Source organism: Tiliqua scincoides, chromosome 5 (assembly GCF_035046505.1).
Source record: "Tiliqua scincoides isolate rTilSci1 chromosome 5, rTilSci1.hap2, whole genome shotgun sequence".
Taxonomy (NCBI): domain Eukaryota; kingdom Metazoa; phylum Chordata; class Lepidosauria; order Squamata; family Scincidae; genus Tiliqua; species Tiliqua scincoides.
In genome coordinates, this window is record NC_089825.1 from 72,699,422 (window position 1) to 72,723,799 (window position 24,378).

A 24,378-nucleotide genomic window follows, 5' to 3' on the forward strand; every position below is an offset into this window, starting at 1 on the left:
GGGTCTAGCAAGCTTGTTAAGATTCAAGGTACTTTAAAAGGTTGCAAAGCAGCTGTCCCTAGCAGACTGCACTTGCTGCTATAGATAGAACCACAGACCATTTGCCTGACTGTGCTTAAATCTGCAGCATCTTGTCCTGCCAAACTATACAGCCAATTAGCAGACAATTTTACATTAAACAGCAATAAACTATTCCCAAGCTCCCACCATTTTTCTTGCATTATCTAAAATCTATGGTCCAAATAGAAAGTGTAATTAAAAAAATAAATCTACCCACACTAAAAACAACTTGTGGAAAAATTATGGCCGCTTCCTTTTCTGGTTTATAGTTTTTAACCAAGTCTGGACGACTCTGACAAAAAACCTAATGATATAAACATTGTGGGGAAAGGAAGACTACTTAGATGCTATCAAACTCTTCTGTGCTGCATATAGATCTTATTCATTTTTCATAACACAACCTTTTCAGGTTCATATATCATGTCAGAACCTTTATTGGCATAATAGATTTACATAGAAAATATAACACCTTCTACAATTAACTAACCCAATCGACAACCCCTATCATACGTTAAAATCAGATATCGTATCAAAATCTCAACACTTGGGAACCACTGTTGAGGTGTGTCTCTTTATTATCAACTTAATATACTTGGCCAGCACCACTGATAACCCCGCATCCAGCCCATCAAGAATATACTGAGTTTTAACCTGGTCATTCCAGTCCAAATGGGTGTTCAGAATTGGAGTAAGATAGCATGACTGTAGGTTGTGATACAATGGGCAGTAAAATAGCATATGGTAGAGTGTTTCCACACACCCTGACTCACAAGGGCAGAATACCCTCAACAGAAGACCTTCTGAATCTGCCAAACATTTCAGAGGGCGTAGCATTACACCTAGCGAGGGTGGATGCCCTTTTGCTCTTGGTGACATTCCAAAAGATGTAGATACTCAGGCCTCCTTCCAAACATGATGGGAAGCTGAAAATAAAGTGGGGAGCAAACCTTAGAACAGTTATTTTTAACCTTTTTCATCTCATGGCACAGTGACAAGGCACTAAAATTGTCAAGGCACACCATCAATTTTTTTACAATTGACAAGGCACACCATACTGACACCAGGAGCTTGCATCTCCCAGTGGCCCTACTAACAAATGATCCTTCCCCAAACTACTGCGGCACACCTGCAGACCATCCGCAGCACATCAGCGTGCCACAGCACAGTGGTTGAAAATGGCTGCCTTAGAAGCATTTCCATACAGGGTTTGCTGCTCTATATCAGAGCCTTACTTTCAAGGTTCTAAAAGCCTGATCTAAAGTCATCACATCTAATTCATCAAGTGCAAGGTTGATAGAATGAACCTTCTTACTAAAAAGGGCAAGTCCTGGGGGAGGTGCAGAGTCTGACAAGAGACTCCAGGGTAGGCTAGATCCATCTGGAAATGCACTCAACCAAAATCTGAAAACTCTTAGCCAAGCCAGGGTCTCCAGTCTCAAATGACCTGACTCAAACTTTTCAGGTTAATTCACATTCAAATATGCGTCCGGTGCCTTCTTTCAATTACTGCTCCAGTCCTCATCATTACTTTCTGATATTATTGCTAATGATTCTACATGATAAATAGGCCAAGTCCTTTTGCAGAATGTAGGGGGACAGAAAACCTCAAAAAATTTCAGACAAAGAGAAGTACTATAACCAACATATCTAAAGTCTACCAAAATCAAAGGGAAAAAAGGCCACCAATTTGGGACACCATCACTTATTTTTACAACTGACTTGACTTGTAGTAAACAGACATCACCAAATATATTTCTAGCATCTCTAAGGGGTAAGAGCTACCATTCTCCTTCACTCAAGTGGGCTGGACCAGAAAGTGTGGGCATGGGTGCTGTTTGATAGACAGCAGCAGTGGTACCGAGAAAGATGCACAAGAGTGAGAGAAGTCTTGCTTCTCACTTTGTGGTGGGAAATGAACACTGGCAGCAATGGCAACCAAGTATACTGGTAGTCTGCAGGGAGGAAGAGGAAGAAGCAACAGGGCTTCCTTCCCACCTCCAAGCACTGTGCAGCCTCTGAAACACAGTTAAGTTGCCTGGGAGCAAAGTGGCAAGCATGACTGTGGAAGCATCCAAAGTTAAGCAACAGCCATGACAGCTTCTTCATACACACTTGTATCTTTCACAAAAACATTTCAATATATTTATCCTAATTATGAACAGCCTTTTAAAAGGAAGACTTGGGACAAAAAGATGTAGCCAGAAGAAATCTCTCTGCTACAGTTAAAATAATTTAAGCTGTTCAGAACAGTGCATACTGTTTTGCAAACTACAATAGGCACAGAGTGAGTATTGATCTACATTGTTCTATAACTAATTAAAACCTGTCCTGGAGAATCAACTAATGAGTATAATTAGATGGAATGTTTGATAGCATAAAGTTGCTTTGCATACATTTAATTAAACATAAAAAAAATTAAAGCATCAGGTTCCATTTTGCAACCTAGCTAAATGGCATGTGTGTCTGGAAAATCACGAACAAAACAGAAAGTACACTGCAATCATGATATTACAAGTTTATCTTTTCACAGACAGCAAGAGCCATCTTCTTGGCAGCATGCTAACAGTATAGGACTATCGGCTCCCCGGCTGGTTCTGTGCTACGTAGATTGGCCAAGTATGAAACAAATAGCATGTTTTAGTGTTTATGTTAAAATTAATGTTTTAATACTCTGATGTTTCCTACTTACTACTGTAATACACTGTAGTTTTATTATGAAGCTTTGACAGCTGCCTTGGGCTTGTGTTTTGGCATGCAAAAGGTGGGATATAAATTTTTCAAATAAATAGATTTGTGAACAACATATATGATTTTAAAATAAAAGATTGTGAACAACGTATATGACTACTTGCAATCTGCAAGGTGCTTTTTGTAGCCCAGATTGATAATACCTTTTTTTCATTAGAAACTATAATGCCTATCATGGCAGATGGGATGTGTGTCTGGAGGATCTCCCCTCACTATGGAATCACTTTTAGTGATGGTTGGACTATCAGGGTTTATGACTCACCAGAAGAGCATCCCCTAGTGTGAAAGGTAGACCCTCACCACTAAATTGCCCCCAAGAGCAGGGATTTCTTTTTTCCCACAGGAATGAATGTCTACCACCTATTTATATGAGAGAAAATAAACAGGTAGGACTCAACTTGGGAACAACACTAGGGAAGAGGTTAATTTTGGACATATTGAAAGAGCCCCACTGGTAAGATAAAGATAGAATGGGGGTTGGAGGGAAGAGGCCTTTAACCCCTGAAAGGTATGAGATGGTTTCAATAAACACACAGAGTGATTTAGACAAAAAAAGTAAAACAGGCTCCCCCCCCCCCAACCAATATTTGGAAAATACAAAATTTTAGTTATTTTGTTAACTAGTTAACTAACTAGTTATTTTAGTTAACTAACTAATAACAAAATATTAGTTTCCAGCACTAATATGAAATTCAAAGGTTTCTTTCCAGGCAGAGCTCAGGAAAAAGTAGACAGACAAGGTGGATTTTATATTATCAAAGCAAGAGAAAAACATTAGGTGTGACACTAGATAGAAAGTGAACCAAAGCCAAAGTGCATGTTTTACAAGTGTAGGAATGCATTCCATCTCTCAAAAGTAGACTTTCTATCATCAGGTGGTAAAAACTGATCCTTCTCAATTCAAAGTCCCTTTTCTGGATGGCAATTGCAACATTTTCCAAATCGTAACAGTAGCTATGTTTGGTTCATTAGGAAAAAAGTTCACAGTCAAAAGCAGGGCAATGTTTTTAATAGTTTCAGTTTTCAATTGCCGTTTTTCTAGACTTCAGCCCCTCACAGGCACTTTACAGAGCAGATACCAAATCATACAGGGCGTGCAAGTATACTCACTGTTTCTTACTAGTATTTGTTTCTTTGAAAAATTTATATCCTGCCTTTCCCATGCCAAAGCAAAAGCCCAAGGCGGCTTACAAAGCTCCATAATAACTGTATAATGTATCACAACAATAACTAAAAAAAGAAAAAACAACAAAGCATTAAACATTAATTTTAACATTAATCACTAAAACATAAAAATGTTAAAAACAAAGCAAAAACCTAACACACCGTTGAGCCATGGAGGGGGGGGGGAGAAGGTGGAATAAAAATAATTCAGGGAATCAGTGAAGCCACAGCACTATTGCAAAGGTGCAAAGGGCAAACATCCACCAAATGCCAGCCGAAACAGGTATGTTTTGAATGAATCACAACACAAGAGCTAAGAGGCCCTTAGTGAAATCCATGAGCCATACACTCGAATCAATTTTAGGCCCACTGACTAGTCATCAGAAGGCACAGTCCTCAGAAGCTACAGCCACAGCTTTGTTCCTAAAGAGTGCTGTACAAGTTGTCCATCTATGGAATGTTACCCAGCAATCTTTTTTCATTCTTCTGAATGCATGAAGCATGACACAGGCTGAGGGGTGCCTGCCATGACCAGACCATGATTTTGAAATGGGACTTGTCAAGAGGCACTAGATCCAACATGTCTAGAGAAAGGCCACTCTTTTTAATTGCAACACCCACCCACCCCAACTGTAGCAAGGTTTCTCCCAAGTCAGCCTGCTTGACTTTCATCTCATGATAAAATTCCATTGATGACCATACCTTGCTGGCACAGCATATTTGACCCTGTAAACAAAAGCCACTTTCTGGGAGCTTCCTGGCTCTGAGTTGCCCAAATCCCAAACAGCCCAATCCCATCCCAATCCCACACTTTCCTGGGAGTAAGGCCCATTGACTCAGATGGGACTTACTTCTGAATAGACATGCATAGGATTGGGATGAAAGTCATTAGTGACCAGGCTGTCCTCCTCAACTAATCACAGACAGTCATGGTGGAAAAATCCAAGAAAAGGGGCTGAGGGATCTTGAACAGTGGTAGGCAGCAAATCATGCCCTTAATAGCCTTCTAGCACAGTAGCTTAAGGGGGCTAGTAATTCACTGGCACTATTGCTTACAGCATCCAAGCAAGATGAATCATGCATCATCTGTTGTTGTCTGTTCAACAGCCAGCAGGATAAGTTTGCTAGGTTTTCACTAGGAGGCAAGCAGCCCTCTCTCCTTTTTCTACTATGAAAAAAACACCATGAGAAAATGTTTAAAAATATGCTGCCACCTACACTGTCAAATTCTGGGCTTCAATAAATATTTTACAATATCAGATCATAGCTGAAAAAGGGGACCACAGTTGACCAGCCTGCCAATTCCAGCACATTCAAGCAGTTACATGCACACTTGAAGTGCTGAACATATATTCTTCAGGTAATGCTTCCAAGAGCCCTATAAGGTAGGCCAGCATTATCCCCAGTATGTCCACAGGAGGTGTAAGCTAAGCCCACGAAGGAGACCAACTTGTCTACCGGGAAAATTCATAGCAGGGATAAGATTTTAAAGCAGGCATTCACATTTCCTAGCTCAAGTCAAAACAGAATGTTATGAAGAGCTGCCACTGACCCATGTCTCTTTTCCCATTCAACAGTGATGTTCAGTTAAAGAAGATGTGGAACATGACCTCTCTGTGCATCACAAGCATCAATCAACAGAGAGGAGCAAAGATGGGTAACTGAGCAGGAGGACGTTATCAGAGAGGCCGATGCAAGTGTGTGGCAGCCACAGTCCTCATAAAGTCTAGTTTGGCCCTCAACTCCTTAGCTACACAAAAATTTCTAAAGGTGAACTTTAATGTGACTTTCAGTGGATTGCTCTGGAAAGCCCTGAAGGACCATAGGGTGGCATAGGAAGGAAATAAATAACATTATATGAGTAATGTAATCTCTCTTAATATAGAAAATTCTGGAAATTATAGATGCAGACGTACCAGCATGTCCTTATCCCCCTCCAATATATATATATTTTTTTTTGCCAAAAAACTTCCTTTTTTGCGATCAGACCTAAATGAAAATTTAAGCTATGCAGAGGATGGCAACCCACCAGAACACCCTGACCTACCACCCTTTATTCTGTAGCCCTGTTCAGGCATTACCAAACTTGTGGATGCTACACAGTCCATGGAATTGCATACAAAAGTCCTACTCTGACACACCAGTTGAAGTCCCACCCACCCCTTTCCCCAGTGGCAAACACCAAACATAATTTCTCCCTGTGATTGACACACTATAATTCAGGTCCAGAGCTTTCACAGTTCCAATCCCCATCCCAACATTATGTCAAACCCAAAATTCATTTGGCATAATCAGAAGAAGCTGTAAAGAGAAGTGGCCTCTCTCTCAGACCAGGAAATCTGGTAATGGGACCCAAGCACCTTAAACAGGCAACCTTAAACAGCTTGCTGGAGAAGAGAGCTATTGGCCTTTTGGCCAATGTCATATGACACTACCACAACAGATAGCAGGAGAGAGATATTTCAGCTACCAACTCAACAGGTATCCAGTGACCCAAGAGAGGGAATTGGGCTTTATCTGATCCTACAAAAATGCTGGCTGTGGTCACTCATTCTGTTCATGAGTGATAAACTAGTTTATCTGTGCATGAGTGATAAACTAGTTTATCACTCATGCACAGAATGAGCTGCTCTTTCACTGTGCATCCTTACCCACGATTGACCATTAACACATATTTCATTTCCAGAATTATCAGCAGCCTCCCATCCTCTCTCAACCACGGCAATCAATGGGAAACTCACATAGAAATGAAGCACATCCCAACATAATTATAAACCACTAAAGTGTCATTATACAGCAAGAATCAGCTCCCATCAGGAGCCCAAGCTGAGGGTTACAACAGCAAAGTGCATAGCCAAGCAGCAAAAACCTAATGCTGTCCCAGAAGACTGCTTGCCCACACTGAGACTCATAGCTCTGCAAAGACGTCCAAGGCCCTTCATCATTACAAGTCAAACTTTCTCCTGTGGTAAACCCTTATTGATTTCATTGCTCTGCAGCCATTATTCGTTTCCCTGCTGTTTTCCCTGTTGTGTTAAGTAATTCTGCAAAGCTGTAAATCCAAACCACTCCTGAAGCCAAGAGACAGACTCAATAATCTAGGAAATCAAAAGTGCTGAAGACAGACTAAGCCCTCAAAAGAAATCAAGAGCCACTAAGAAGCAGACACTTTATTAATTATTTGCATGAAGGAAAAGGAAAGCATTCAGACAAGGAAAAGAAAGTATTACTATGAACGAATAGTGCTGGTCGAAATCAGTTGTGGAGAAAGGCACATTATAAATAGCATTTATACTCAACAACCCATTAGAGGAAGAAAACATGTACAATTAAATGAGCTCACAAAATGAAGCAAACCACAGATTTATCTTGGATGAAGATGATAACTAGGTTTCTGCTTCTACAAAACAGAAGTGCCAAATTGAGAAGAGTTTTATTGTTAGTCTGAGAAAAAAGTTCTCTATTTTGGAACAAAATTCATTCCTACAAAGCTGTAAGCCTACGTCAGGGGAGGGAAAACTTTCAACTTTAGGGATCCTGGACCTTAAGCAATTGTACAGAAGGGGGAATTTCAGCAGGTGCAGATTGTTATCTCACAAATGACAAGCTGCACCTGCTGAAATTCTCTCTCCTGTGCAATTGTTAAAGTCTCCAGAGGCTTTAGGTTGGGACAAATGTGGCTCAACAGAGGTCCGCAGGACCCGGGCTGAGCCAAATCTGTGGATGGAAAATCCAAAAATCAATAGGCTCAACCTGTATACTTTATACTAATTAAGTATACTAATATACTTTATATTATACTAATACTCCATTTTAGTACCACCAGATAGGTGATGACCAGAAAGCCCTTGCCATAAAGGTGTCCAATTTATACACAGAAAATAAAGTGGGATGGGTAAGAAAAGGAACAGCTATGAAAACAGTAATCCTCACACAGCAAGGAAGTCAAGAGGTTGCACAAACTTTTACTTAGAACATCATGAATGTGTTTGGACCAGCTGCACAGCTCATTTGAACCAAGCAGCTATTACCACAAGACAAAGGGCAAGTTGGTCAATTTCATTTTGCTGTTTTTAACAGGCCGCTGCCTGTTTAATGCCATGCAAGATGAGCATATAATGTATCACAGCTGAATGCATGAGACTATTGAACAAATGCTCAGGCACATGGAAGAACAAGACTTGCTCCTTGGGAGACACAGATTAAGAGGATTGGGCTATTTGCCTGCCTAACTATGTGTGTGGACATTGACACAGCCTGAAGCATCAATGACTTGATAGAGCAGCTCAAACTCTCCCAGAGTGTTTGAAAACTGCTGCAATAGAACTAAGTCCATGTGGGGGCGGGGAGAAGGCAGCAACAAGATCCCCAGGATCGTGTCGCTAAGGGGGCTGCAGGGGCTTGGCTGTACTTACCAAAGCCTCTTGCAGCCTCCCTGGGGTGCAGGAGCCCTGTGCAACTTTCTGAAGGGCTCCCCGAAGCTTCAAATGTGAAAGTTGAGCAATCACGCCCCGCTTCTGCAAAACCAGAAGTTTTCCAGGAATCAGCACATTCCTTCTCATTTGCAGTGGCCATTCGTGTTGAGTCAAATCTGTGTATAACAAGATTTGAACCTGTATTTTATGAAATCTTAAGAATTTTCCATGGTGTTTGCAAGGCAAAAAAAAAATAATGCCTCAATTTAAGTGATTCAAATTGATAGTGGATCCACCTCTGGCCCTGAAACACCGTGATGCTAATGTTTTTCCCTCAGAAGTGGAAGCTAGGCAGTTGAAGAAGATGCTATAGCAACCTGCAGAGGACAGACTTGCAGGATTTCACTATATATAGTGTTTCACTATGATGCAGAGTTCATTTCCAACAATTCTACTGAATTGTCTAATAAAAAAATACAGTGTCAACATTTAATTCAAATGGTCATAGACAAAGATGAAATAAGTCTGCACAATGAATAAGATGACATTCACTTATTCTGCAGCCTACAGCAGGGGCTACATGATGTCAGTCATAACACAAAATCAGATTTTCCTGTAAGGATGTGACTGGAGTTTAAACCTGACCTATAGTATCTGCCTTAGAAGTTGCTAATGTCTTCCAGTTCATCAAATGGACCTACATCACAAAGTACTGGCCCCGTACACACAGGTTAATATATTGCTAAATCAGTAATTCAAAAAACAGACAGATAAAAGGGAAGACAAATGCATCAGAAAATACTGTACCAATTTCACACAAGGCTATCTCACAATTATATAAATTAGCAGATGCAGATGCTTTGAAACATGAACATTTGAAAGCGTATGCAACAGAAAATTAAAATATGAACATAATGAAACAGACTTGTGCCTCACCATATGAGGTGATGTACACAGAAAGGGCTCAAGCACTTTTTCTACACAGAAAAATATCCATGGAGGAAATTAGTCTTGGCTCTTATCAAAACCCTAGAGAGATTTTTCACTAGCTTGTCAGACAAAATCTTCTTATGCCATCCTAGGAGCAGGAAGAGGACTATCATGGTGTAAGAAATGAATTGTCCTGCAAGTTTGCTCCAGAACACAGATGACATAACCAAGAACCATTTATTGCCTGTCACTGTATCTGCTTTTATTGTATTTGACTTCATTATTGTCTGCATTTTTAAGTACAGCTCTCTCACACACACTCATTTCAACTGCAGACAATGCTTTGAACAGTTCACCACATTAGTGCAGAAACCAAGACCTGAACAAGTTTCTGGTCATACTAAAAGCTTAGAAGTAATGTATATTGTCATCTCTACCACCTATCCCCAAAGGAGAGCTCCATGTCCAGCAGGCTGATGAAACTCATTGACATACCAAGTCATATACACTGGACTGTCCTTTTATTGGGCCAAATAGCAAAAGAACAGAAAAGTGGGGGGCTGGCCCTCCTCCCTGGGATAACATCACCCTTTTCTGTTCAGTGTTCTCCCTTGGTGTGGCTCAGCTGGTAATCTGTGTAAGAGAACTTTTCAGTAATTTGGCTAGGGTAGAGTATCCTGTCTCATGCCCTTTACTTCCTGCTAGATTGTGAGCTCAGTCCAGTCTACTAAGGATGGGCTCCGGGCACCTCAGCAGACTACTTTGACCCCTACACCAGGAAGACATAGGGCTACAGATGTCCTCTTGGTGAGCCTTTTCCCAGACAACCATGACTCCTCCACATGGAGCAAGATTTCCCCCTGGGGAGCCTCACCTCTTGCCTCCTTCCTGGCTCCTCCTGTTCTGCTAACTTCCTTCTCTCAGCCCTCTCCAGCTCTTCTCCCTCGCCCCAGAGAAAGCCCCAGTCCCACCCTCCAGCACCCAGCTGCTGTTGGCTGGGAAGTGGCAGGAGTAGGCATCGGTCAATGACAATGCAGGCTGTCACTCAACCAGTTGGGTCGTGCACTCTCCCCACTGTGCCTTGCAGGGGCTCACATATATGAAAAGCATCTGGTAAAGCAGTTGTGTCTATTACGGACCTGGAATTTATGTCCAGTGAGTGGCATGCTGGGCTTTTTTTCTCCCCCCCCCCACCTCTGCTGGCAATGGTAGCTTCAGCAGTGCTTGTAGTGTTAGTAATATTTCCAACAACTGGAGCAGTAACTTTTTAGATTTAACTGGCAGGTTTGTAGATATAATGCTGCTCAGGTGCAAAGCTCAGATGCAATGGAGAATGCTCACTAGCAGCTACTGAAGTCCTGTATTCTTTTGCTGCCCACAGCTGGAATCAGATTTCACTACCCTATATAAATGTGTACAAGGAGTCTAAATCAGGGAACAGATCATCAGACATTGTGCAATGTGTTATTCAATACCCAAAGGGGCCTAAAACTTCTGGAGGAAAGAAGTACACTCTTGTTTATCGGAAAAAAAAAAAATCAAGCAGCAGAACTAAATATCCCCAGAACTGGAAAGAACAGAGCATGTTCATTTTCTCCCCTGGCAGCCACTGCCCTGACAAAACATACTGTCAGAAAGACCTACAATTAAAAAGAAACTTATCTCCTGTCTAAGTAATCCAATTATAGTGAGACAGTTGCTTATAATGCAACAGCATAAATGGAAAGCAAATAGTTTAGTTTAAGAAACAGTTCTCTCCTTGCTCTAAAGAGCAAAATCACTCCAACATAGTGGTTCACAAACCTTTCAACACCAGGACCCACTTTTCAAATGACATCTTATCAAGACCCACCTAGCTTTACGAAACTTTAAAAAAGTGACCTTGGAAGAAATATTTTTATTTTATTTATTTGCAAAAAAACCTTCAATCTATTTCTTAAAATGAGGCTGTCCTAATGAATAGCCTCAAGGCTGGAGGGGCTTAATTATCTGACCTAGCCTTCATCTGCACCCACTACTTACATCAAGGCTTCCTCATCAGGAAGCTGCATGAACCATTCACTAATGAGGCTATACTATACCTCCAAAACTAGAGGTGATAGGGCAAAACGGATGCTATTTTTGGAATCGGCACCCCAAATTCATATCAAACCACCATAAAGTTTGGGAAAAACTTTTCTGACCCTCAATTTTGCAGGCCTGTGTTATCAGGACTTCAAACACTGCTGAAGCTACCACTCCCACCAGCAGTCAACATCAGTGACTTTCCCCATCAATTCCCCATCATTTCCCCATCATTGTTTTATAGTTCAAACAACAGAACCTACCACCCAAACCAATCATTCCAGTCTTCAACCCCAAGTCCATCCTTCTCAAAGAAAGCATCATCTTCTTTCAAATTCAAAAGCAAATAATGCAAAGTACATGATTCAATACACAGATTTTTTTATTTTATACCCAAATACAAAGCATATTTGCTTAAACTGAAATAACCACACTTTGGGTATGTGGTTATTTCTCACACCCAAACCAGTAAACCACACTGCCTTACATTTTCTTGATACGATGCACAGGGGAAGGGGTGTTTGGCAGAACTCCTGCCAACACTGAAGCAATGCACGCCTACACTACAAATCAGTTTTTCTCACAGACATTCCTAGAAATTCTGGAGAACTGTAGCCCCTACAAGGAGAAGGGATGGCTAGTGGTCTACATAGCACTCTTTGGGGAAACCATAACAGACGGGTATGTTGTATGAAATGATAAAAGAAACTCCCTGGTGAAACTCACAAGTAGTGTTTGGCTTTAGAGGTGCCAATTAGGTAAATGAAGTCTCCTTTTTTCCCCCCCAAAGTTAATTTATACCCTGTTCATGCTCAGATGAGTGCATAGATCAGCTTCCATTCTTAAAATTAACACAGAGGCCACTTCTGGTGAAGGTACTCCCATGCCTGGAATAAACTGGGCCTTTGTGAATAACTAAAGGAAGTTTTGTAAGAGGCCTTCAATCTTTTCCCCCAGGAGACAAGACTCTGGTACAAACGATGGAAAGTGCTGAAAGCTCTAACCAGGTAATGGAACAATAGTTCACCTTCTCAAACTGTTCCTCTTGAGGAATCTCATGTGCAACACTGTCACACTGGAAAACAAAAAAAATGCACTTCTAAAACAAATACACTTCAAGCTACTAAAGGTATACAGTATGTTAATGACCATCATCATCTCTATAGTGTCATCAATGCACAGTACTTTTACACAGAGTAAAACAACAGGAACCTGCCCTGAGAGGCAGGAGGCACAGATACTCACATAAGGAAGACAAAGGAAGGAAAAGAAATGGAGGCAATGCTCACTGCATTGTTCACACTGGCATGAACTACACCTCTAAGCTGACACAAGCAGTTACAATCAGGGGAGTTTGGGTCCTTCGTATCACATTACACAGACTACTTTAATCTTATGGCCAAACCAGACATGCACCCAATTGTCCAATACGGACAGATGGAGGGTTGATTCTTTTAACAGAGGGACACAAAGCATGGCAAAACCATAGCAGGAGTTGGCAAACTTCAGTGCTTTGCCCCACCATTGTTTTGATCCCAATCACACCCACCCACCCCCACTTTGCACTATTTTTAGTTGGGGAAAAAACACTCTCATTAAAAACCAATTAAAGATGTGGGGGATCAAAACTGGGGCAAGAACAAAGCCACACAGTTTCATGATGTTTAATGGTCCTTCCTCTTATTATTTACAGCAGTGTTTCTCAAACTGTGGGTTAGAACCCACTAGGTGGGTTGAGAGCCAATTTCAGGTGGGTCACATAGCACCTAACTCAGCTGCAACAGAAAATACAGAGCTGAAAATAAAGGGTACAGGGCTGCTGAGCAAAGGTGGACTCCTCTAACTTGCTAGTCAATATGCTGAGATTACCAATTATTTCAATAAGTAAGTTTCTGCCAATATAGGCAGACCCTGTATCCGTGGATACCATATGCGTGGATTCACTTATCAGTTAATCTTGTCTGTGGTCCCCTCATGTGTGCTGCCTTGCCTCCAGAAGGTCCTCTGAGCCCAACAGAGAAGTCCTTCCACTGGCTCTGCCAGGCTCAAAACTGAGCTGGAGAATTTAAAAAGTCACTTCCATTTTCTCCCTAAAACCGGAGGTGACATTTTTAATGCCTTATAAGGCATTAGGAGGCCCAAGGAAGGCCTTAAGGCAAGCTCCTCTAGCCTTCAGAGGGTGGGGGGCTTTCCCTGGTAATTGCGGTTTCAGTTAACCAATAGGGGGGCAGGTTCTGTTCCAGATACCAGGGGACGCCTGTACTATGTATACCTTTTAAAGTTCTGACATTCCTTTATAGAAATATAAGAAAAAAACTACAGAGAGCTGAATGGCTTTTTCCCCCCAACTTCTTAACCTCTACAGAAGATAGCAGCCAAACAATAAAGCACATTGTATATTCAAAAAACAAGGCATATACAGAGTAGAACTTTGTATTTAGCGGCCTCCCTTTAGTGAACAGCAAAGTAAAGTATCAAACAAAATAAGAAGACCCAACCTCTGCAACTGTATCTCTATGGTTTCCTTTTCCAGAAAAGAAAAAAGAAAAAAAAAGAACAAATTTGACTGCAGTTTCAGCTGAGGATGTAAAGTATTTCCAATTAATTGCTGCATGCAACTATGCTTTGCAGTGAGAAAGAGCAGCACAATGGTAAATTTACACAGTCAGTGAAAACAGGCAGTGATGGGCAAATTAAGCAATGCCAAGCAATGCCATTTTCCAGGAGTATATCACAAACAATACGTTTCAACAAAATGGGCTAATTCTAATTAGAGCTGAAATTCTGAGTACTGTATGCCTGAGGATAAGAAAGCTTAGAATAATGGGAACACATCAAAAGAAGAAGGCTTAAGGCCTTGGCTTCATGCTTGGTGCATCCATATTTGCTTTTTTTTATTTTAACATTAACAACAGCCAAATCAAACCCCCCCCCATCCAAATCATGGCAAAGAGGTGGAGTTTTAACCTACCCCCATGTCACATTTCAAATCTATTTCATCTCCACCCTCAGAACTGCCAATTGCCAAGGGGACGCAAGTTCCATTAACAGAAATTAGAGTGCGTGTGTCCCCTGCCAAGTGATAAATTCTAACCCAGATTAAGACCATGGTGACGGGTAGGGTGAATCCTCTCCTACCACTGCAAACCTACTCCATAGGGCCCCTAATTCAACTGCTATTAACAAACTCAGAAGTGCTAAGCCTATATTTCCTATAATCTGATCCTCAGCATCTTAGAAAAGGACAACTAAAGCAGACATAGTTCAGGTTTATGTAATTATGAATTAAGTGAGAAAGTAAAATTCTTCTGTCTTATACACATTCTTCATAGTATGGTCACTCAATGAAACGAACTGGCTGCAGGTTCAGGACAGACAAAAGGAAAATGATTTCCTCATATTATTAACTTACAGAGTCCACTGCCATAAGATATGGTAATACATTAGGGCCGAATCCTAAATTTCCTGAGCGCCAGTGCTGAGCTCCCATGCCATCACTGGGTGAAGCATGTCCACGGCACCTGAGATGCTGTGTGTGGAGATGCCATGGGACTACCCAAAGGAATGTCCCGCTGCTGGGCAGCAGTGCGGGTTTTTGGGTGGGGGTAGACATTCTGGGGTGGGGGGAAGCAGGGTAGGGGGACTGACCAGCCTGGGAGGGGGTGGGACCAACAGAAAGATCCTATCCTCCATGTCATGCTGCAAAGTCTGACATGGAAGTTCTCCAATCTGAGCTGGCAAAACAGCTGGCGAAGACCTGTGTAGCCCATTGCAGGGCCTGCACCCTTGCTCAGGGGGAGGGGGAAGAGACCTCCCAGTGGTCTCTCTGGAGCCGCAGGATACAGCGGTCACCATTTTGGCACTGCTGCACACAGTGGCTCCACTGGGGATAGGATTGGGCTGTTAGATCACAAGCCTATGCTTGTCCACTCAGAAGCAAGTCCCATAGTCTTCAACGGGGTTTACTCTCAGGAATGTGTGCATAAGATTGCAGATTTAGGCCCAAATCCTAACCAACTTTCCCACACTGACACAGCTGTGCCAATGGGACATATGTTGCAACCTGCAGTTGGGGTCATGGAGGCCTACTCAAGGTAAGAAAATATTTGTTCTCTTACCCCAGGGCTGCAATGCCCTTATCTCGGTGCTGGAAAGTTGGTTAGGATTGTGCCCTTAGTTTCTTAAAACGGACTGGACAAGTTTCTTAAAAGGGACTGGAGAACAGATCTAATAATAGCTACTACTCAAGTCAGCTAAATGGAACCTCCATGTTCAGAGATAGTATACTTTAATACCAGTTGCTGGAGGACAAACAGAGCAGGGCTGTTGCCTTCATGCCCTTAAATATACAGTACATTTCCCAAAAGCATCTGGTATGTCACTGTGGAAGCAGAACGCCTCAATCCATCAGTGATCTCCTTATGTCCACAAATGTTCATTTTTCTTTACAATATTCATGCCGTGTACAAACAACAATGCACTGATAATGCTAACAAGTGCTCCAAACCAACTTAAGAGGTAAGGCCAGGCAATTCTCCCACTCTTTTTAAAATGGAGACATTAGATGACTATATAAGAAGTCCTATATCAACATTTAAAACATCTAGCAGCACAAATCACCACATTTATTCATAAGAAAGTCTCACTGAACTTAGTGGGACATACTGCCTGGTGAGCAGGTTTAGGATTGCAGACATACTGTACTTCACAAAAATTAAGCCCTTTTAAAATTAAGTCTTTTTTAACCTCTGCCTCCATATAAACACAGATAGGGCCGCTGCTGAATGATCTTGCTGAACACACAAGTTCTCAACTTGTGCACCCAGTAATTCATTTAACAACTGGAAGTTTAGGCTTAACTGACTGAGCAAAGTCATTGAAATCAAGGAGACACAGACGTGCTTGAAAAAATACACTACACCCAGGATTTTTTTAAATTGATACTTAAACCAAAAACTTTCACCTGCTTGGAAGAACCAGCTCCCTTAAGTTGTTCAGATATACCTGACATATTAGAATGAGCTCAATTATACTTTGGAAAATTGAATTGTTGACAACTGCCAAATGCCCACAGAAAAAGGATATCAGTAACTGCTGTTCTAGTGAATTAGGGCCAATTCTCTGCAGGGTGAATCATTTTCAAAGACAGAGCTGTTCAGTCATAATTTGCCAAGCAACTCTGCTGCGTAAAGCACTTGTCAAATAATGCTTGTTTACAAATAAACCTCCTAACAGTACCTAGTGGCCATTAGTGAATAAACCAAGGTCCACCTCCAGACCTCATTCAACAACAGCTCATCTGCCTTCACATATTCAAAGGGCAAGATCAGAGGCTGAAAAGAGGTGAGCAGGCAGGGTGAGAGTACACCCCAATCCTGTCTACTTACAACACACTCAGAAGAGCCCAATTCTATGCATTACAGTCAATGGGGCTTACTCCCAGGAAAGTGAGTACCATATAGGATTGCAGCCTTAATCAGTATTTTCCTATCTTCCTCTGCCTGCCTCCAAATTTCACTATACAATTTCAAGTTAACAATCTGCTCAGTTCCACAAGTCATTTCTGTAGTGCACATTTGACTTTGTAGGATGTTACCTGCATTTATATAATTTTGCTCCATTAATTAAATACCAGGATGGCATAACTGAAAAGGTTTTACATAAAAGGTATGGACTTCAGTACACTGGGTCCTAATGAAGTGTTCAGCAAAATTATCTACTACAGCAGCTCTGAGAGTTCCTCAGAGATTAAATTTTTCTTTAACACTGCACTATGATGAACACACAGAAACTTTGGTTTATTGTATGCTGAGTACACACACAAACACACACACAACCTTTTTAGGTAAAGTGAGCCTTTTTCACTGGATGATTTCAGTTAACAAATAGTGGAGGTCCATATTCATTGTAAGAGAGACACCAGTTAAGACTCTCTTCATATGTCTTTGTAAGAGAAAGACACCTGTTGCTGACACATACTGCACAGGGCAAAGCTACAATTTTAATCAAGTATTGACTGTCAAGGTACAAATATGCTCAGTTTGGAACTATAATTTTGTCAGTTCCTCTTTCTGAGAGTGTTCCATAAAGTCTTGCACTTAGAAATACACCTCACTATATGCTTGGAATATCTACTGCTTTATTCAAATGTCACAACAATTACTTCATTTTTTTTATTATTTTTCAAATTTTTATACTCCCCTTCCTCCAAAGAGTTCAGGGTGATGTACACAGTTCCTTCCCTCCTTCTGTGCTCACAGCAACCCTGAAATGTAGGTGAAGCTGACTGGCCCAAAGTCACCCAGGAAGCTTCATGGCTGAGCAGGGATTTGAACCTGGATCTTCCAACTCCCAAACCAATACACATCTTAGTTCTCAGGAAGCTCAGGAATTAAGGAAGTTAAACTTTTGCATTATGTCTGCACTGGCGAACCAAGGTTTGTTTGCAGGCTTCTCCAATGTTTGAAATCTTTCTGTTTGGGGACTGGAGCACACTTCCAGTTTTCACACAAAAACTGGAAATGCGTTCTAGTGCCCGAACAGAGAGATTTCAAACATCAGGGAGGCCCAGAGGCCAGCAGGACCCCCAGGTAAGGGCGAAAGCCACTGGGTTCCTGCAGCACCACAATCACTGCAGCACCATCGAGACACCATTTACGGGGCCACTCTCCTTAAGGGAATGGCCCAGTTTTGGTTCCCAATGGTAGGTTGCAACCCACCACTTTGAGAATTACTGCCCTAGTCTAGGACAAAATGCCATATAAATGTATACAGAATTAGACTCCTAGCCATCCCAGACCTTCATACAACTTTATTTTTCAGAAGTTAAGATTATTCAAACTTTTGAAGACATTCTTTTTAAACCATTCTCCTCAGGTTGTATACTTGCAAGCTTTAGTTTGAAATTACCTCCCACCATAGGCTTAAAATGCAGTTACATTTTACTCTTTGAATATCGTGCCATGCTTTATAACACCAAGCCTAACAGTTTATCATTAACTTCAGTTTAAGGAATATCATTTAAAAAAAAAAAAAAAACTCAAAAGCCTGTTAACAAAACTGAAACCCTTGCAAGGCTTTTTCAGCTTTGTTGACAGGGGTTCACATTTTTTTAAAAAAGCTATTCTCAAAGCTTGAGATAGATGACCTGACTGATAGTCTTACACATCATAACTGGTATGTCTTTATGCGCTGGCTTTGAAACAAAAATCAAATTTACGACTGTTAGCAACTATCAGCCAAATACCATATCCAGCTTTCACGTCACAAAATTACTCAGGAAAAAAAGACGGGAACAACCGTTTCCATCCTATTTTCCTCATCCTATCTTGCTATATTTGAACCCAAGATCAAATAAAGAGTCAGTCATCTCAGAAACTGTAATTCATCAGAAAAAGGTACAAATTGTTCTTGCTGTCAAATGTCAGGTTTATGTTGGTTCCCTCACCACAGCCTCAAGAATTTTAGGTTCTTCGGGGGGGGGGGGGGAGAACCCACTGCATAACAAAGAAAGACGTGGGGGATATTTAATTCCTCACAACACAATCAATGATATCTATTTTGATTAAAAGATGCTATAAAAATACCTAGAATTATGAGCATCTTTTTAGTGCTTATAGTCAAACTAACAATATACAGGAACTGAACAAATAGGTCATTTTACAGTTTTCTTCAAAACAACAATGGATTATAAGATGCAGTTCATGCTGTTCCTTTAACCTTCACTAAAACAACAAGAATTATGGCGCATCTAATTTAGGTTGAAGATTTGTGGGAGGGGGGACAGATAATAAAGTAGTAGCACAGCTCTAAACAGGGCTGGAAATCCTAAGCAAGGCCCACATGCCACAGTCCAAAGGAAAACTACTAGCCATCCACACTAATCTAGTATGCATTTTGCCCAGTTTAGCAAGAAGAAAGATGAACAGGCAGGCAACCTCCCAGTTGCATACAAGGCTTCCCTGGGATCCTAACTTTGAAAAGCGTATGTGCCTTCTTTTCCAAAACATCACAGCCCACAGAATCTAAAGGAAAGCACTTCTTACCCCAGCATCATCCACTGCACAAGTCCAAAATCCACAGTGAACCTTGTATCTTAAATGTGAAGATGATAACCTAAATAAAACAGAGAGCAAAGAGGTTCTTCTATAGACTTTCCCCCTTGCCCTGCTATGGTTACCCTGATCATGGAAACAAGCTGGAGAGAGTAAAGTAAATGGTGGAAGCGGTATATCACAGACAACACGGGTCCTAAGCCACTTTCACAATGCCTTTTCCCCTTGTGGACTGTAGCTACCATCCCCTGCACAGTACTCACAATTAGAAGTTATTTTGAATCCACTCATACAAAAGATCAAGAAAAAGTCTCCCCCTTAACCTTTAGGTTTTGCCCTTAAAAAGAAAAATAAACTTGGCCCTGCTCCAATATTTTAGTGTTAACTCCTCCACAAGGGTGTTAGGTTGCAATCCTAACCACATTTACCTGGGATTAAGACCACTGACCATAATGGGACTTACTTCTAAGTAGACATGCATAGGATTGGGTTGTGCTACCCATCCATAACAGCAAAACAAATCTGTAACAGCTAAAAACAATGGTCTTGTGTCATCAAAAAATTTAGCATTGTAAAATAACCTTTCCTAGTGAACTGCAGTTCACAAAAGCCAATGCTAATACAATGTATTAGTCATTGTAGCATCTCCGCTAGTTTTAACTACATGTAGGAATTGAAGAGATGAGGCCATTCTTGGCATTCAAGAAACAAAGCAGAGGAGAAAAGCTTCACCAGCTAAGTTCCTGCCTGTCAGGACAAAACAGAAGCCAGGCAGGTAAGGTGGCAATTCTGTCTACCACCCAGGCTGTCAGGATGATAAAAGAGCAGTAGAGGATAACTAATAGGATGAAAAGCTGTGGGAAGAACATGACTGGCCCTTAAAGCAGGAAGGAGTTGCTAGAATGATGAAGGGGCAGCAAGAGGGAGAAGGGCAAAGCTCCATATGTGCCAGGGTTCTGTTCCAGCACCTGCCTTCAAAGCCAAAGCCTGAAACATAGATCACAAACAAGGATGAATGTGCCCACTGAGCAGGTGCAGAGTGCACTCCACTCACTGCTGAATAGTCGGAGAAGTAGGGTGGGTGAGGAGGCAGGTAAGACAGAGCCTCCCCACTAGAATCCTTCGAAAAGCACCCACAGCAGAGAATTACATGCAGAGAGAGGAGGAAGGGAGTGCAGAGAGGGGGGGGTTGTGGGTGCTTGGGCACCTCACATGGCAGTGGTACTTGTCAAAGGACTCTGGTGCAGAGGCTGTGCCCTCACCTGCCTCCTCACCCACCGCAGGACCCTGGAATAACTGCAGAAAAATCCCACACATCAGGACTGAAGAGAAAAGAGCACATCGTTTGCAGAAACACTTGAACCCCGAGATCTCTTTCCACCTAGAAATTACGCATTAGAGGACAGAACTATGCGCAGGGATGCCCACAGAAGCAGCAGCAGTCTGGGAAGCTGGTCGCCTGCAACTGCAGCCGGGGAGCACATGGAGGCCCCGAGCTGAGAGCCCAATCCTCTGCATGTCTACTCAGAAGTAAATCCCATTATAGTTAATAGGGCTCCCTCCCAGGAAAGTGTGCACAGGATTGCAGCCTTGGAGCCCCATCCTATGCATGTCTACTCAGAAATAAGTCCCATTGTAGTCAATGGGTTTCTCCCAGGAAAGTATGGTTAGGATGGCAGCCTTAAAGCCCAATCCTATGCACGTCTACTCCGAAGAAAGTTCTATTATAATCAATGGGGTTTCTCCCAGGAAAGTAGGAGAGCAGCCTTAAAGCCCAATCCTGTGCATGTCTACTCAGAAGTAAGTCCCATTATAGTCCATGGGGCTTCCTCCCAGGAAAATGGGGACAGGACTGCAGCCGGAGACAGCAGCCCCTGGCCAGGACGCGAGGGAGCGGGGCTGACTCCGCACCGTCCCCCGCCTGCGTGCCAAACACCCCCAGCCAAGCCGGCTCTCCTCGCCGTGCGCCCGTCCCGCCGCGCTCTCACCTTCGCTCCCGGCCGCGCCGCCCAGCCCGCTTCGCAGCGCCCCGCCGGGCAGGAGCAGCAGCGGCAACAGCACCACCAGAGGAGGCGGAAGCGGGCTGCAGGCGCCGAGCATCCTCGTCCTCGCCGCCGCCTTTCCCCGCTTGGGAGCCGCTCGCTGCAGCTGCGGCTGTGCTGCTCGCCTGCCCTACCCGGTCCCGCCGGGGACGCTGCGCACCGCGGCCCTGCTGGCGTCGCCCGCCCGGAGCCCCCTCAAGCGGCAGCAGCGGAGCGGCGGCGGGAGTGCGGCAGCCTCGCTGCACCAGCAGCAGCCCCACGCGCCTCGCTCGCTCGCTCGCCGCGGCCACCAGCCACCGCCACCTCCTCCGTCTCTTGGCCGCCGCGCAGCCACCAGCCATGCTGGGAGGAGCCGGGCGGGGAAAGCCCGCCCCCTCCACAGCCCGCGCTCCCCAGGGGCGCCGCTGAACGGCACGAGTTAATGGCGCTCAGAAACACCGCAGGTGCCTCATTAGTGGCGTTATTGGTGAAGGCTGCAGTCCTGTCCACGCTTCAGGGACGTGCAGTGCGGTGAGGCAGTGCCTCCCCACTGGAGTCCTTTGAAAAGCGCTGCCAGGCGTCGTGTGAGGTGCCCAAGCACCCACAACCCACGCGCACCGATTGGGCACCTCACAGGACGGCTGGCAGCCCTTTGCAAAGGACTCCAGTGGGGAGGCACTGCCTCCCCACCCACCGCACTGCACGTTCCTGTCAAACTTACTTACTCCCTTGACTATCATGGGACTTACTTCTGAGTAGACATGCATAGGATTGGGCTTTCAGGGCCCAATCCTATACAGTTTTCCAGTGCTGGTGTCACTGTGCCAGTGGGGCATGCACTTCATCCTGTGGTGAGGAGGCAGTCACAGAGGTCTCCTCAAAGTATGCAAATGTTTGTTCCCTTACCTCGGGATTGCATTTCGGTTGCACTGGTGCTGGGAAGTTGAATAGAATTGGACCCACCGTCATCACACAAGTTATAATCATCCTCATGTCTAAAATTTAGACTGGGCGCAAGACCGAGTGAGGGCACAATCCTAACCAGGTACACTCAGAAGGGAGTCCTAGTTTGTTCAATGGGGCTTACTCTCAGGAAAGTGTGGTTAGGATTGCAGCCTGAGAAAGACTTGCCACCTAGCACAGCAGAGGCAAGATTCAAAGAGATTTTGGGGCACCTATCAGAGTTTGGGTACTAACCAGCTTCCACCCAGGGCTGGCATAAGACAGAGTGACCAGACATCCTCTTTTGTGGTGTCCTGACCCTACCCGCTACTTCTACAACTACCTTACTGCAGCTTCCACTGCCTCAGCGCCTGCCATTATATAGTGGCACTGACCTAGCTGGAGGGGGGAGGGGGTCAGCGGGTGCGAGTGCTCCCAAGCAGCATAGCTGGGAGTACCCACCCAGCCATGCTGCCCTGAGGATCACCCATACCCCCTGCCTCCCTGGCCCTCAAGTCCTCCATGAGTCATGTAACGGGGGCTGCACCTCCAGGCTTGCCCCAGGGCAGCACAGTGGCCAGGGCCACCACTGGCACATATTGGCTGATGGGTTCTGAGCTGTCTGTGACAGATCAGGAGAGAGATCTTGGGGTGGTGGTGGACAGGTCGATGAAAGTGTCGACCCAATGTGCGGCGGCAGTGAAGAAGGCCAATTCTATGCTTGGGATCATTAGGAAGGGTATTGAGAACAAAACGGTTAGTATTATAATGCCGTTGTACAAATCTATGGTAAGGCCACACCTGGAGTATTGTGTCCAGTTCTGGTCGCCGCATCTCAAAAAAGACATAGTGGAAATGGAAAAGGTGCAAAAGAGAGCGACTAAGATGATTACGGGGCTGGGGCACCTTCCTTATGAGGAAAGGCTACGGCGTTTGGGCCTCTTCAGCCTAGAAAAGAGACGCTTGAGGGGGGACATGATTGAGACATACAAAATTATGCAGGGGATGGACAGAGTGGATAGGGAGATGCTCTTTACACTCTCACATAATACCAGAACCAGGGGACATCCACTAAAATTGAGTGTTGGGCGGGTTAGGACAGACAAAAGAAAATATTTCTTTACTCAGCGTGTGGTTGGTCTGTGGAACTCCTTGCCACAGGATGTGGTGCTGGCGTCTAGCCTAGACGCCTTTAAAAGGGGATTGGACGAGTTTCTGGAGGAAAAATCCATTATGGGGTACAAGCCATGATGTGTATGCGCAACCTCCTGATTTTAGGAATGGGTTAAGTCAGAATGCCAGAGGTAGGGGAGAGCACCAGGATGAGGTCTCTTGTTATCTGGTGTGCTCCCTGGGGCATTTGGTGGGCCGCTGTGAGATACAGGAAGCTGGACTAGATGGGCCTATGGCCTGATCCAGTGGGGCTGTTCTTATGTTCTTATGTTACTCTCATCCCAACCACTGCCATCCTCCAGTACTGAAATGTGAGGTGGGGCAAGAAGATCAATGGCAACAAGAAAGAAGAGAAAGCAAAAAGAGGAACCCCATGACAGAGGTGGTCCAGGTGGATCTTCTGCCTGAATTGGTGCTGGCCATACCAGTATGCATGACAGGTAGTTCACTCCCTTTTTCCTTGCATGCATGTGTTAGTGCACATCCCACCACTGCTGATGCAGGCTGCAATCCTATCCACACTTACCAGAGAGTAAGACTATAATGGGGCTTACTTCTGACCAGACAGGTATAGGATTGGGCTAGCAGCCACCACTGCTTCCTCCTCATCACTTGCTCAGCTGTTTAAAGAAGCAGTCAGACAGGCAAAGAGAGGGGAGGGGAACAGAACAGAATGCAGCAAAGACATCCAGAGGCTCCTCCACACTTTCTTCTTACCTTTATTTTGATCAATCTGTTCACCACTACCTCATAGAATCATAGAGTTGGAAGAGACCGATAAGATCTTTAAGTTCATTCTCATGTCAG

The 24,378-nt window shown here is 43.6% G+C and overlaps 1 protein-coding gene across 1 annotated transcript in view; it reads right to left on the reverse strand.

The window, feature by feature from the left end:
• The window catches only part of EPHA5 (EPH receptor A5), a 257,239-nt gene extending 235,511 nt beyond the window's left edge, over positions 1-21,728 (reverse strand). The window contains exon 1 of the mRNA XM_066630994.1: positions 21,424-21,728. Coding sequence (XP_066487091.1) covers positions 21,424-21,535 — 112 coding nt within the window. The 5' untranslated portion in view covers positions 21,536-21,728. The remainder of the gene's footprint in view (positions 1-21,423) is intronic.
• Between the last annotated feature and the right edge of the window lie 2,650 nt (positions 21,729-24,378).